Raw genomic sequence first — 13,789 nt, 5'->3', positions numbered from 1 at the left:
CAAAAGTTTCCCTCTCTCACCTTGAACCTGTGCTCTGTTGTAGTTGACCTTCCCACCCTGGGAAAAAGCCTCTGACTATCCACTCTATCCATGTCTCTCATAATTTTGTAAACCTCTATCAGGTTGCCCCTCAGCCTCTGTCTTTCCAGTGAAAACAATATGTTTATCCAAACACTCCTCATACCTAAAACCCTTCAGACCAGGCAACATATGATAAGCTTTTCGTGCAACCTGTACCTAGCATCCATGTCTTTCTCATAGTGTGGTGACCAGAATTACAAAAAATATTCCAAACTAAACTAAAGTTCAGTAACTTGTCAGATTTTATATTCAATGTCCGGCTGATGAAGAAAAGTGTGCTGCATTCCTTCTTGATTAGCTTATCCACCTGTTATTGCCACTTTCATGGATCTGTGGACCAATACGTCCAGATTCCTCTGTATATCGATGCTGCTAAGGGTTCTGCCATTTATTGTATAATTCACACCTGATTTTAATCTTCCAAAATGCATCACCTTGCATTTATCCATATTAAATCCATCTACCATTCCTCTGCCCAAATCTCCAATCCATCTATATCCCACTACAGGGGAACCTCAATTATCCGAACAAGATGGGCGGGCACTATTTTGATCAGATGATTCTGTTAATCGATTAAATGCCTTTCCTCTGGGGCTCGGAGTTTTTAAAGTCTGCTCCCCATTCAGGAGACTAGCAGCAGCACACATTGTGCGAGAACCCAGCCCCAACACCGCCCCCCACCCGCCCCCCAAACCCAACAGCGCCCTCCGCCCCCCAGCACAAAGCACGTGAGCCCCCACCCCAACACCGCCCTTCCACCTACCCCCAGAACCCCATCCAACCCCTGCCCTCTGCCCCCATCCACCCCGCCCCAACCCCATCCAACACCGACCCCCGTACGTCCCAGTGCCTGCCTCAACACCACCCCGTCCCAAAACCATGGCCAACTCCACCCTCTGCCCCCAAACCTGACCATCACCATCCCCCTGTCCACCCCCGCTCCTAACCCAGTCCAACACTGTCCCCCACCCCCGTCCAACACCATCCCCTGCCCCCAAATCCCGTCCAACCCCGCCCACCAAGCCCATCCAACACCATCCCCTGCCCCCCAACCCTGTCCAAAACCGCCCCCCCCATCCTCTCCACCCCCTCTCCAACAAGACTGCTGCTGCTGCCTTTGTGGAGTAAGTCTCCAAATAGCACGCACGCGCGTGCACGCGCACACACACACATTTTTACTGCAACTTTTTGACCGGTTCCACGTTTGGTCTGTACAGGACAATGTTGGAGACATTATCTGGGGAAGGGGGGTGGTTAGGGTACACCCCTCTGTACAACTCCAGGGAAAGTGTGGGGAGAGAGACCGGGCAGGAGGTTAGTCATTTGGAGACGGTGCTTGTTTAATCACTGTAAACAAAAGATGCGATCACTGTTGGAAACACATCTTTGATGTAATGTTTCTATTGGGAACTCGAGCTCTCCTTCGGATAATTTTGATTTTCAGATAATTGATATTCGGATAATCGAGGTTCCTCTGTTTATACTTTGACAACCCACCTCACTGTCTGCAACTCCACCAATTTTTGTGTCATCAGCAAACTTACTAATCAGACCACATACATTTTCCTCCAGATCATTTTATATATCTATATTACAAACAACAAAGGCCCCAGTACTGATCCCTGTGCAACACCACTACTTACTGATCTTCATTCTGAAAAGCACCCTTCCACCACTAGTCTTTGTCTTCTATGACCTAGCCAGCGCACCACAGATCTAATGAGACTTGACCTTTTGTACCAACCTGCCATGAAGTACCTTATCAAATGTACCTTACTATGGTCTATGTAGACAACATCTACTGGCCTTCCCTCATCAATCATTCTTGTCACGTCCTAAAAAAATTCAATCAAGTTGGCGAGACAGGACCTTACCCACACAAGGTCATGCCAACAATTTCATTCACTTCCAAATATGAATAAATCCTCTTTCTCAGTATCTTCTCCAACAGTTTCCCCACCCCGTATGTTAGACTCACCAGCCTGTAATTATCTGGATTATTGCTGTTTCTTTTCTTAAACAACCTTGACCATGCTCCAGTCTTCTGGATCCTCGCCTGAGGGCAAAGTCAATGCAAGGATATCTGTTAAGGCCTCAGATATTTCCTTCCTTGCATCCCACAATATCTTGGGATATATCCCATCTGCTCCTGGGGACGTGTCCTTCTTAATTCGTTTCACGACACCCAACACGTCCTCCTTCATTATGTTCACCTATCTGAGAGTATTCACACACCTTGCCCTACCCTCAACATTTCTCATGTCTGTCTTTTTGGTGAATATCAGTGTAACGTTCTCATTAACGATCTCACTCATTTCCTCTTGGTCCACACATCGTCTCTCTTCTTCATACTTGAGTAAGCTTACTCTTTCCATAGCTACTGTTTTGCTCCTAATATATGTAGAAAATGCCTTGGGATTCTCCTTAACCCTGCTGACAAAGGACATTTCATGGCCCTTTGGCCCTCCTAATTTCCCCTTTGAGCTTTCCCCTACATTCTGTATATTCTTCAAGGACTTAGTCTGTTTTTAGTTGCCTAGACCTTTGGCCTGTCTCCTCTTTTTTTGACCAAGCAGATAATTTCCTCTGTCATCCAAAGTTCCCAGATCCTGCCATTCCTATCTTTCATTTTCATCGGAACATACCTGTCCTGCAATCTAATCAACCGGTCTTTAAAATATTTCAGATGTCATGTGGATTTACCCTCAAACAGCTGCTCCCAATCCACATTCTCCAAATTTTCCCTAATTCGGTTATAGTAGGCCTTCCCCCAATTTGTTCTTATGTATAAGTATCCAAAAACCTATGGAATTATGGTCACTATTCCCAAAATGCTCTCCCACTGAAACTTTGGCAGGCTCAATTCCCAATATCAGATCTAGTATGCCTCCCACCCTCACTAGAGTATCAACGTATTGTTTTAAAAAACCCTCCTGGACACACCTAACAAATTGTTGCCTATAGCATTAAGGGAATGCCAGTCAATATGGGCCAAGTTAAAAATCACCCATCACAACAATCATATTAGTTTCATATCTTTCCAGAATCTGACTACATATCTCTTCCTGTATTTCCCAATGGCATCTGGGAGGTCTGAGTACTATCCCAGTATTGTGATTGCACCCTTCCTATTTCTCAGCACTACACATAATGCCTCGCTATAAGATTCCTCCAGGATGCCCTCCTTCAACAAAGCTTGATATGCTCCCTAACCAGTAATACAACTCCCCCACCTTTTTTTGCTTCCTCCTCTGTCTTATCTAAAAGATCAATATCCAGAAATGTTAAGCCAATGTTGGCCATTTTCAGCCGTGTCTCTGTGATAGCAACAACATTATAATTGCAAGCATTAATTCAAGCTCAACGTTCATCTGCCTGACCTGTTATACTTTTTGTATTGAAGCAAATGGAGTCTACGCCTCCAGTTCTGCTGAGCTCAACAACCTCTCCCTAACTGCCCTTCCTCTTAGCCATATTTGCCTTAGTCTCAAGCTCTTCCCCAGTCTCTGCACTTAATGACCTGCTTCGATTCCTACCGCACCCTGCCACACTAGTTTGAACTCTCCAAAGTGGCATTATCAAACCTCCCTGCCTGAAGATGCAACCAGTTTAGGTGCAACCCATCTTTCATGAACAGGTCCCAGCTTTCCTTTAATGCATCCCAATGATCCACATATCTAAAGCGCTCTCCCCTACACTAGCTGTTTAGTCATTTGTTCCATTGTACTATATCTCTGTTCCTAGCCTCAGTAGCATGTGGCAAAGGAGGGAATCCTAAGATTACTACCCTAGAGGTCCTGCTATTTAGTTTACTACCTAACTACCTGAATTGTCTTTGCAGGACCTTGTCACTCTTCCCTGCCTATGTCATTTGTGATAGTCTAGACAATGACTTCTGTCTGTTTACCCTCCCCTTTCAGAATGCCTTGTACCTGTTTTGAGACATCCATGACCCTGGCACTGGGGAGACAACATACCATCCTGAAGTGTCTCCCATGACCAGAAAAGCAGCTTTGACTATCGAATTTCCCATTACTATCACTCTACCACGCTTTATCCCTCCCCTCGGTACAGCAGAGCCAACTTTAGGTGCCACTGCTTTGTCTGCTGCTGCTGGGCTGATCCTCTCATTAGTATCCAAAACGGAATACTTGTTTGACAGGGGAACAGCTGCCAGGGACATCTGCACTGACTGTTTGTCCCATCTAACAGTTACCCATCTATCTTCCTCTACCTTGGGTATGACCGAGTGTCTGTAACTTCCATCTATGATGCTGACCGCCATTTGTGTGCTCCTTAGTGTCTCCAACTCACATGAAGGATGAGCAGTAAAAAAACAGAAATATTTTAAAGAGTAAGTGAACTGCAAATTAAAATCCATAATGTTAACCAGACCTTAAAAAGCTGTCAGTATTGCTGTATCCATGGGAATCAAATAGAGTCGTAGAGATGTACAATTAGATTATGTCCTACAGCTCTCTTTAGATTTGCTGTTCCTACATTGTGATCTTATTATTGAAGATGAATTGACAAGTATCATTCAAACAATGATGCAATGTTCAGCATATTGCTTTGTGATTTACAGGATTGTATTAGTCTTGGCTCAGGAGAGCCCTCTGTAAGTGAACATTGCTCTTTCGTGATGTACCACAACAACAGTCCACGCTGGGGTGAGATCATTAAACTACCCATCCCTGTTGACAAGTTTAGAGGCTCACATCTTCGATTTGAATTCAGGCATTGTTCCAGTAAGTACTCCTAAATCTTGGCTTTAAAGAGAAAATTGTTTAAAAGGTCATACTCAGTATATTCTGACAAAAGTTTGAAACTTACAGACTTTTATATCAAAAAATTAATTGTGTAAATCTTTTTAAAAAGTCTCCCAAAAGGCTGAAACTGCCATGCTGTGCACAGATAGCTCACAGGCACTTACAGACTTATCTACTGTGCAAGTTTCTAGCCTCAGCTTTATAATTGGGGTAAGGAATATTCAGACATGAAGTGACTTTCCACAAAAAAAAGGTAAAGTTATCACATTATTATCACTTTCACCTCCTATTCATTGATTTAAGGGTGGTTTTAGACATGCTCAATGAAATAATTACCAGCTTACCCAGTGACCTTGGATGATATATGAGCTGCGGATGCCAGTTCAGAATAAAACAGATCAAAAATTTAAAATGGAACATGACAATACAACCTTCCTATTTTGGAATATTTGTCATGAAGCAAAACATTTTCACAACTTGACTGCAAGATTTTCTGTCATAGTATCATGGATTGAGGTTAAATGTTTCTACCCATATCGTGTCCAGTAAGTCTTAAGGGATTTAGGGAGCAGGATAAACATGTATGATGTATCACGGATGCTTAATCTGTTCTCCATTGTCACAAAACTGCATATGGTCAAAAATTTTGCATATTTAGTGGATTACCTTCCCTGAATTTACTGATGTAAAAGTCACAGAAGCAAAGATTGTTATTCTGCTGATGGGTGAGTCCCAAACCAGAGGACACAGCTTAAAAATAAGGGGTAGGCCATTTAGGACAGAGATGAGGAGAAACTTCTTCACCAAGAGAGTGGTGGGTGTGTGGAATGCTTTGCCCCGGAAGACAATGGAGGCCCAGTCTCTGGATTCGTTTAAAAAAGAGTTGGATAGAGCTGTCAAGGATAGTGGAATCATGGGGATATGGAGATAAGGCAGGAACAGGATACTGATCGAGGATGATCAGCAATTGTCATAATGAATGCTGATGCAGGCTCGAAGGACAGAATGGCCTACTCCTGCACCTATTGTCGATTGTGTTTATTAAAATGTATTGGTGAAAAAGATTTGTGCTCTCGCTGTTGCAGTCATAAATCTCTGTACCTGCCCCAAAGTATTGTCCAGACCTTCTCTGTGCTTCCATTTGTAGCACTTTTTATAGCACTTTTCATGAACTCAAGATACCTCAAAGCATTTACAACAAATATGTAGTTTGAAATGTAATCATAGTTATAGTGTCAGAAATGTGACTGTCAATCTGCACACATCAACTTTGCCCAAATATCAATGCGACAATCACTAGATCATCCATTTCTTAGTTGTTAGATAAGGGAGAAATGTTGGCCATAAGACATGAGCTGCATCACACTTCTTCTCCAGATTAATGCAATGGGATCTTTTATGTCCATGTTAGAAGCAAATGGGCATCTTTGCTTAATATCCCATGTAAAAAATGAAACTCCAGACAGTGCAGAACTAGATGGTGTGCCGAATTATATGCTCAAGTCTCTGGAGTAGCAAGAAACTCAGCAATATTGACTAGAAGGTTCAGACTTTGGATCCCAAACTCTGTGAAGTAAGCTGACTTTGATTCTGAAACAGATCACTATCCGGGTTCACATTTAAGGAATAATCAAATAAAATAAAAGCATTTTCATAACTTTTAACTGTCCTTAGACCTATTCTTCCCAGTAGTTTGGAATAGAGAACTATTGCAGCAAGAGTAGGCTGTTCAGCCCTTGAGCCTACTCCACACTTCTAGATCATGGTTGATCATCTGCCTCAATATCATGTTCCCACCTTATCCCAGTATCTTTTGATGTCATTAAATGCCACTAGAACATTACCTGCCCCACTAGGAGCTCGAACATTTTAGACCACTGCTACACAACTGTGAAAGATGCTTACTGCTTCGTCCCCGCCCTCATTTCGGGAATCAGACCACAACGCCATGATTTTTCTTCCGGCTTACAGGCAAAAGCTCAAGCAGGAGACCCCCTCGCGGATACAGGCTCAGTGCTGGTCAGAGGAGGTAGAGGATCAACTCCGCTGCTGTCTGGAATAGGCTGATTGGGCCATTTTCAAACAGTTCACAGGTACTTTGAACGAGTACGCCATCACCATCACAGTGTGTGGAGGACTGCATAATGAGGAGGTCAATCCAGGTGTTCCCCAACAGGAAACCGTAGATGAATCAGGACATACAGGACCTGCTAAAAACCAGGCGTGAGGCCTTCAGACCAGGAGGCCCATTCAAATATAAGGAATCCAAGTATGACCTTCGCAGAGCCAAAGGACCAATACCGACCCAAACTAGCGACCCAGACAGACACCCGGCAACTATGGCAAGGACTGAATGACATCACAGGTACTAAAAAGAGACCGTGCAGGTTAGCAGACAATGACAAAACTGCCCCAGATCGTCTCAACACCTTCTATACTCGCTTTGAGCAGAATTTTGGCGGAGAGGTAACACCTATTCCGACAAGTCCTGACGAACCTATCCCAACAGTCACTGCATCAGAGGTCAGATCAGTTTTCCTTCATGTGAATCCAAGGAAAGCGATGGGACCAGACAGATTACCAGGCCATGCACTCAAGGCGTGCGCAGATCAACTGGCAGAGGTCTTCTCTAACATCTTCAACCTCTCCCTGCAGCAGACCACTGTCCCTGTTTCAAGAGGGCCAATATCATCCCTGTGCCTAAGAAGACTCATGCAGCATGTCTCAATGACTATCACCCAGTAGCCCTAACTTTGGTAGCCATGAGGTGCTTTGAAAGGCTGGTCATGGCATTAATCAATTCCAGCCTCCCCACTACTCTTGACCCACTCCAATTTGCCTATCCGACAAACAGATCCACGTCAGATGCCATATCACTTGCCCTTCACTCCTCCCTAGAACATCTTGACATGAAGAATGGCTATGTAAGAAATCTACTCATTGACTGCAGTTCAGGCTCCAACACTATTATCCCCTTGAGATTGATTACTAGTGATCGCAGACCAAGCATCACTCTCTGCAACCTTCAGTTTGCTGACCCACAGGCCACAATCAGTGAAGATTGGGGACAGTATTTCATCCTCACTAACACTCAACACTGGAGCCAACAGGGGTACAAACTTAGCCCCCTACTGTATTCATTGTATACCCATGACTGCGTTGCCAAATACCAGACTAATGCCATTTACAAGTTCACTGATGATACCACCATAGTCGGCTGAATCTCAGATGGCGACAAAACAGACTACAGGGAGGTAGAAGACCTAGAAAAATAGTGTATTGAGAACAACCTAGCTCTCAATGCCGGCAAAACCAAGGAACTCATTATTGACTTCAGCAGAATGTTACTCATGCTCCCCTACATATTAACAGCACAGAGGTGGAACGAGTGCAGAGTGTCAAGCTCCTAGGAGTGGTCATCCATAACAAGCTTTCTTGGACTCTTCATGTGGACGTACTGGATAAAAAGGCCCAACAATGTCTCTTCTTCCTCAGGCAGCTGAGGAAATTTGGCAAATACCCTTGCCAACTTTTATAGGTGCACCATCAAGAGCATTCTGTCTGGATGTATTACTACCTGATATGGCAGCTGTACCATTCAAGATTGGAGACGGTTACAGAGAGTGGTGAACTCGGCTCAGACAATCACAAAGACCAACTACCCATCTATAGAATCATCTACCCACTGTCGAGGAAAGGCCACCAGCAATCTCAAAGATCCATCCCACCCTGGCAATGATTTTCTACAAACTCTACCATCAGGGAGAAGGTACAGAAGCCTGAACACATGCACCACCTGGTTTCAGAACAGTTTCTACTCTACTGTTGTTAGAATAGTGAATGGACTCTCAAATTCTTAACATTCACCTGTACCTGTGTTTTTGTTTTTGCCGCTGTTTACTTATTATTTCCTTATCTAGGCTACTTAACTCTGTGATTTGCCTGTAATGCTCACAAGTGAAAGCTTTTCACTGTGCCTCGATACATGTGACAATAAATTCAATTCAATTAAAATCTTTCAATCTCTTAAACTTACTTTATATCTGAACTTACACCACCCTCTAAGTGAAGAACTTCCTCCTTATCTCTATCCTAATACAAACAATATCCTCAATTTCTCCTCACAGGATAGGCCCATCATGCAAGAAATCAGACTGATGATCATCTCTGCCCTCCTTCTGTGGCTAGTGTATTCTTCCTGAGACAAAGAAACCAGAACTGCATACAATTCTGTAGGTGCAGTCTGCTGTACAATTGAAACAGGACTTCTTTGCTTACATACTTAAATCTTCTAGTCTTTTCTTTGAAAATTCATTCATTCATGGTGGGGTGGGCCGGGGGGTGGGGAGATGCCTCGTTGCCTCTGCCACAATTTATTACCCATCCCGAGTTGTCCTTGGGAAGGTGGTAGTGAGATGCCTTCTTGAACAACTGCAGGGCATGCAGTGGACCCATATGTTCTAAGGAAGGAAATTCCAGGATTTTGGCCCAATGACAGTGAAGGAATGGTGACATATTTCCAAGTCAGGATGGTGAGTTGCTTAGAAGGTAACTTGCAGGTGATGGTGTTCCTATGTTTCTGCTGCACTTGTCCTTGTAGATGGCAGCGGTTATGGGTTTAGAAGGTGCTGTCTAAGGATCTTGGGTGAATTTCTTCAGTGCATCTTGTTGGTCGGACACACTGCTTCTACTGAGATTGGTGGTGGAAGGAGTGTATGCTTGTGAATGCGGTGCCAGTTAATTGGTTGCTTTGGTCAGGATGATGTCAAGCTTCTTGTGTATTGTTGGAGCCACACCCATCCAGGCAAGTGAGCACTATTACATTACACTCCTGACTTGTGACTTGTAGGTGGTGGACAGGCTTTGGGGAATCAGGAGTTGAGTTACTCACAGCAGTATTCCTAGCCTGTGACCTGCTCTTGCCATGGTAGGCTAGTCTAGTTGAGTTTCTGCTCAATGGTAAGCCCCCCCAGACTATTGATATTGGAGATTCAGTGATGGTAACACCATTGAATGACAAGGGATGATGGTTAGATTGTCTGTTACTGGAGATTGTCATTACCTAGTACTTGTGTGACACAAATGTTGCTTGCAATTTGTCAACCTAAGCCTGGATATTGTCAGGGTCTTGTTGTATTTGAACATGAACTGTTTTGGTATCCGAGTATTCTCACATGTTGCTGTACATTGTGCAATCATCAGCAAGCATCCCCAGTTCTGACCTTATGATGGATATTAATGAAGCAGCTGAAAATGGTTGAGCCTAGGATACCACATAGAGGAACTCCTGCAGGGATGTCCTGGAACTAAGATGACTGACTCTAGCTACCACAATCATCTTCCAATGTGTCAGCTATGACTTCAACCAACGGGGAATTTGTCCCTGATTCTCATGGATTCCAATTTTGCTCGGACTCCTTGCTGCACACTCAGTCAAATGCAGCCATGATATTAAGGACTATCGCTCAAACCTCACTTCTGGATTTCAGTTATTTTATCCTTGTTTGAATCAAAAGTGTAGTGAGGTCAAGAGCTGAGTGGCCCTGGCAAATCCAAACAGGGCACCAATGAGAAAGGTAGTTGCCAGGCAGATGCTGCTTGTTAGCACTACTGATGACACCTTCCACCATTTTTGAAAATTTGTTCATGGGATGTGGGCATGTCTGTCTACACCAATCCTTTTTGCCAATACTTAATTGACCAAAGTTAAGAGTCAACTACAATACTGTGGGTCTGAACTCACATATAGGCCAGACCAGGCAAAAACGGGGGTATTTCTTCCCTGAAAGGATATCAGTGAATCAGATGGGGTTTTTTCAACAATTGGCAGTGGTTTCATCATCATCATTAGAGTCATAATTCTAGATTTTTATTTAATTCAGTCTTCACCATCTGCCATGGTAGGATTCGAACCTGAGACTCTGAATTACTAGACTAGCAATAATACCACTAGAGTCATAGGATGTACAGCACAGAAACAGACCATTCGATCCAACTCGTCCAAGCTAACCAGTTATCCTAAACTAATCTAGCCTTACTTGTCAGCATTTGGCCCTTATCTCTTTAAACCCTTCCTATTCACGTACCTCTCCAAATGCCTTTTAAATACTATGATTGTACTAGCATCCAACACCACCTCTGGCAGCTCATTCCATAAATGCACCACCCTCTGCTTGATAATGTTGACCCTTATGTCCCTTTTAAATTTTTCCCCTCTGGTCCCTTTTAAAATTTTCCCCTCTGGTCCCTTTTAAATCTTTCCGTTCTCACCTTAAACCTATGCCCCCTAATTTTAGATTTCTATACCCTGGAGGAAAGACCTTGATTATTCACCCTATCCATGCCCCTCGTGATTTGATAAACCTCTATAAGGTCATCCCTCAAACTCCGACACTCCAGGAAAAATAGCTCCAGCCTATTCAGTCTCTCCCTATAGCTCAAACTCTCCAACCCTGGAAACATCCTTGTAAATCTTTTCTGAACCCTTTCAAATTTCACAACATCTTTCCCATAGCAAGTAGACCAGAAATTAATGCAGTATTCCAAAAGGGGCCTAACCCATATCCTGTACAGCCGCAACATGACATCCAAACTCCTTTACTCAATACAAGTAATTCTCATATAAAGCGTTTTTCAGTAGTTCAATTTAGCTATAATTTCACTGAAAAATTAGGGAATGGTATTTTCAAGAATGCTTACTTCTGTTCACAATAGCATGATTCCAGCGATTGTTTCGTATGCTTCATTCTGCGCATGTGCCAAAGTCTCTGCACCGATGTCAGCGCCGAAGTCTCCGCGCCGTTCTACGCAAGTGCCAATGTCAGTTGCCATCAGAGCATGTGAGAGGAACAGTACTGTACATTCAGCAGCTTCATCTCAAGAATTAAACCAATGAATGTTCATTGCTCTCCCTCTGAGACAAAAATATTCTTGTATAATTCCTGTATAAGCCCTGTATAACTCTGCATTATCCTTATACAATCTGTTCTGCTATAACACAATAGTTCTGTTCACATGTGATCCTGTGTTGTAAGAAAATCGCATAATAGCAACACCATTTAAACCAATGGGTTCAGAATCACATTATAGTCAATACAGGTAAAAAAAGTTCACGTTCTACAAATAATGGTCTATATTCTTCAATCACATTATAGCCAATTCACGTTGAAGAGACTCACATTATAGCAGAACCAACTGTACATACCACTTGTCTTTCTAATTTGTTCCTGCATATCACACAATCTTCTCCTCTCCATTATGCCTCTCCATTTTGCAAAAACGTTATACTGACAAGAATGTCAGCAAGAAGGATCTTGGTGATACAATTGCGGATGGTGAATGCAAAAGGCTATATTACTGGAAGAGAAGCTAGATGTAATAAAGCATTTTGAGCAAAAGGAGAGAACATGTGATACAGCTTGCTTAACAGAAATGAGGGAGTCTACCTTATGCACCATTAGAGGCAGTGCTGAAAATATTAAAGCAACCTGTATAGCTGGAACAAGTCTGAGCGTCAGCAAGTCTGTGAGGTTGTGGCCAAAGGTACTTGAGGAGGTGGAGAGGCTTCTAAGTGTTTGGATAGAAGATCAAACAAAAAAGCGATCTGGGAAAACCTTTCTCACCATAAAAGAGAAAGCCTTATCCACTTATGTAGATCGAAAGAAAAATGCTCAAAATCCTGCAGATGTGTCTGCCTTGAGTGCTGACAGTGGGTGAGATGCTGGTTTTAAGAACCATAATGCATTCCATAATGTAAAGTTAATCAGTGAATCTGCCTTTGCAAACGAGGAGCGTGCGTTGGCATTTCCTCCTGTAGTCCAAGATTTTAAAAGATGTGAACCATCAGAGGAGCTCCCAAACATCAAAGAGCTTTGTGTTGCCCTTGAAAAGCTGCCTAGCTTTGAAGAAGTGGAAAGTGAGGATATTGAAGAGCTGCTTGAGTCCCACTGTGAAGACCTCTCTATAGCTGATCTCCAACAGCTTCTCGCTGAGGAGGACATGGAAGCTGAAGATGAAAAAGATGAAGTCCACTATACAGCACCACGAGAGCTTTCCACTTTTCTTCTGTTTTCTGTTCTGAGGGAAATTGAGGGGCAGTTGCAGCTCTTAGAGGACAACCATTGTAATGCAGAACAAAGCAGGATAGCAGTTTGTTCAATAAGATATTATCTGGCATCCTATGAACCGCTTCTTCAAGACAGAAGAAAAAGGGCAAGCAGCAAAACTGGATGTCTTTTTTTTAACCAACCCCCAAGAAACAGTCAGAAGACAATCAACAATAGCCATCCACTTCTGCAGCCCCACCTACACCTGAAGATGATGATTGTGATGACCCCCTATCCTTGCATTAACAATATATTTTCAATATAATGTGTTAAGTTTACGTTTGTCTTGTCTTGTTAATAAATATGAGTTAAACCTTTATTCAGGCTGTGCTACACTCTATGTTAGGGTTTTGGGTGATTTTTGAGCAATTGCGAGTAATATTTTTTGCTGGTCTGCCCCAACCACACTTTTTTCATCAGCTCCATTATTTCTATTAAGTGAGTTTCCCTGAAACGCAACTACTGTGTTGTATGTGAACTACCTATAAACGCAAATATACCAAACATCATCATCATTACCCTATCTGCAACTCCACTTTCAAGGAACCATAAACCAGCAATCCAAGGTCTCTTTGTTCGACAGCACTCCCCAGGACCTTACATTTAAATGTATAATTCCTGCCCTGATTTGCCTTACCAAAATGCAGCACCTTACATTAGACCAATGCTTTCTCATTTACTTTACTGATGATAGACTGATAGAGCAGTAATTGGCCAGATTAGATTTGTCTTGCTTTTTGTGTACAGGACATATCAGGGCCATTTTCCATATAGTCAGTTAGATGCCAGTGTTGTAGCTGTACTGAAAAAGTGTAGCTACGGGTGGAGCAAGTT

General features: G+C 43.0%; 1 protein-coding gene across 4 annotated transcripts in view; it reads left to right on the top strand.

Annotated features, from left to right (window-relative positions):
* dock3 (dedicator of cytokinesis 3) overlaps positions 1–13,789 on the top strand; it is a 980,202-nt gene that overhangs the window by 648,353 nt on the left and 318,060 nt on the right. For all 4 annotated transcript variants that reach the window (XM_043708482.2, XM_043708483.2, XM_043708484.2 and 1 more), the window contains exon 16: positions 4,667–4,829. In XM_043708482.2, coding sequence (XP_043564417.1) covers positions 4,667–4,829 — 163 coding nt within the window. The remainder of the gene's footprint in view (positions 1–4,666; positions 4,830–13,789) is intronic.

Source organism: Chiloscyllium plagiosum, unplaced genomic scaffold (genome assembly GCF_037043375.1).
Source record: "Chiloscyllium plagiosum isolate Xiang-an unplaced genomic scaffold, Cpla_swu_hap1 HiC_scaffold_14, whole genome shotgun sequence".
Lineage (NCBI taxonomy): Eukaryota > Metazoa > Chordata > Chondrichthyes > Orectolobiformes > Hemiscylliidae > Chiloscyllium > Chiloscyllium plagiosum.
This window is presented reverse-complemented; position numbering and strand designations above follow the sequence as displayed.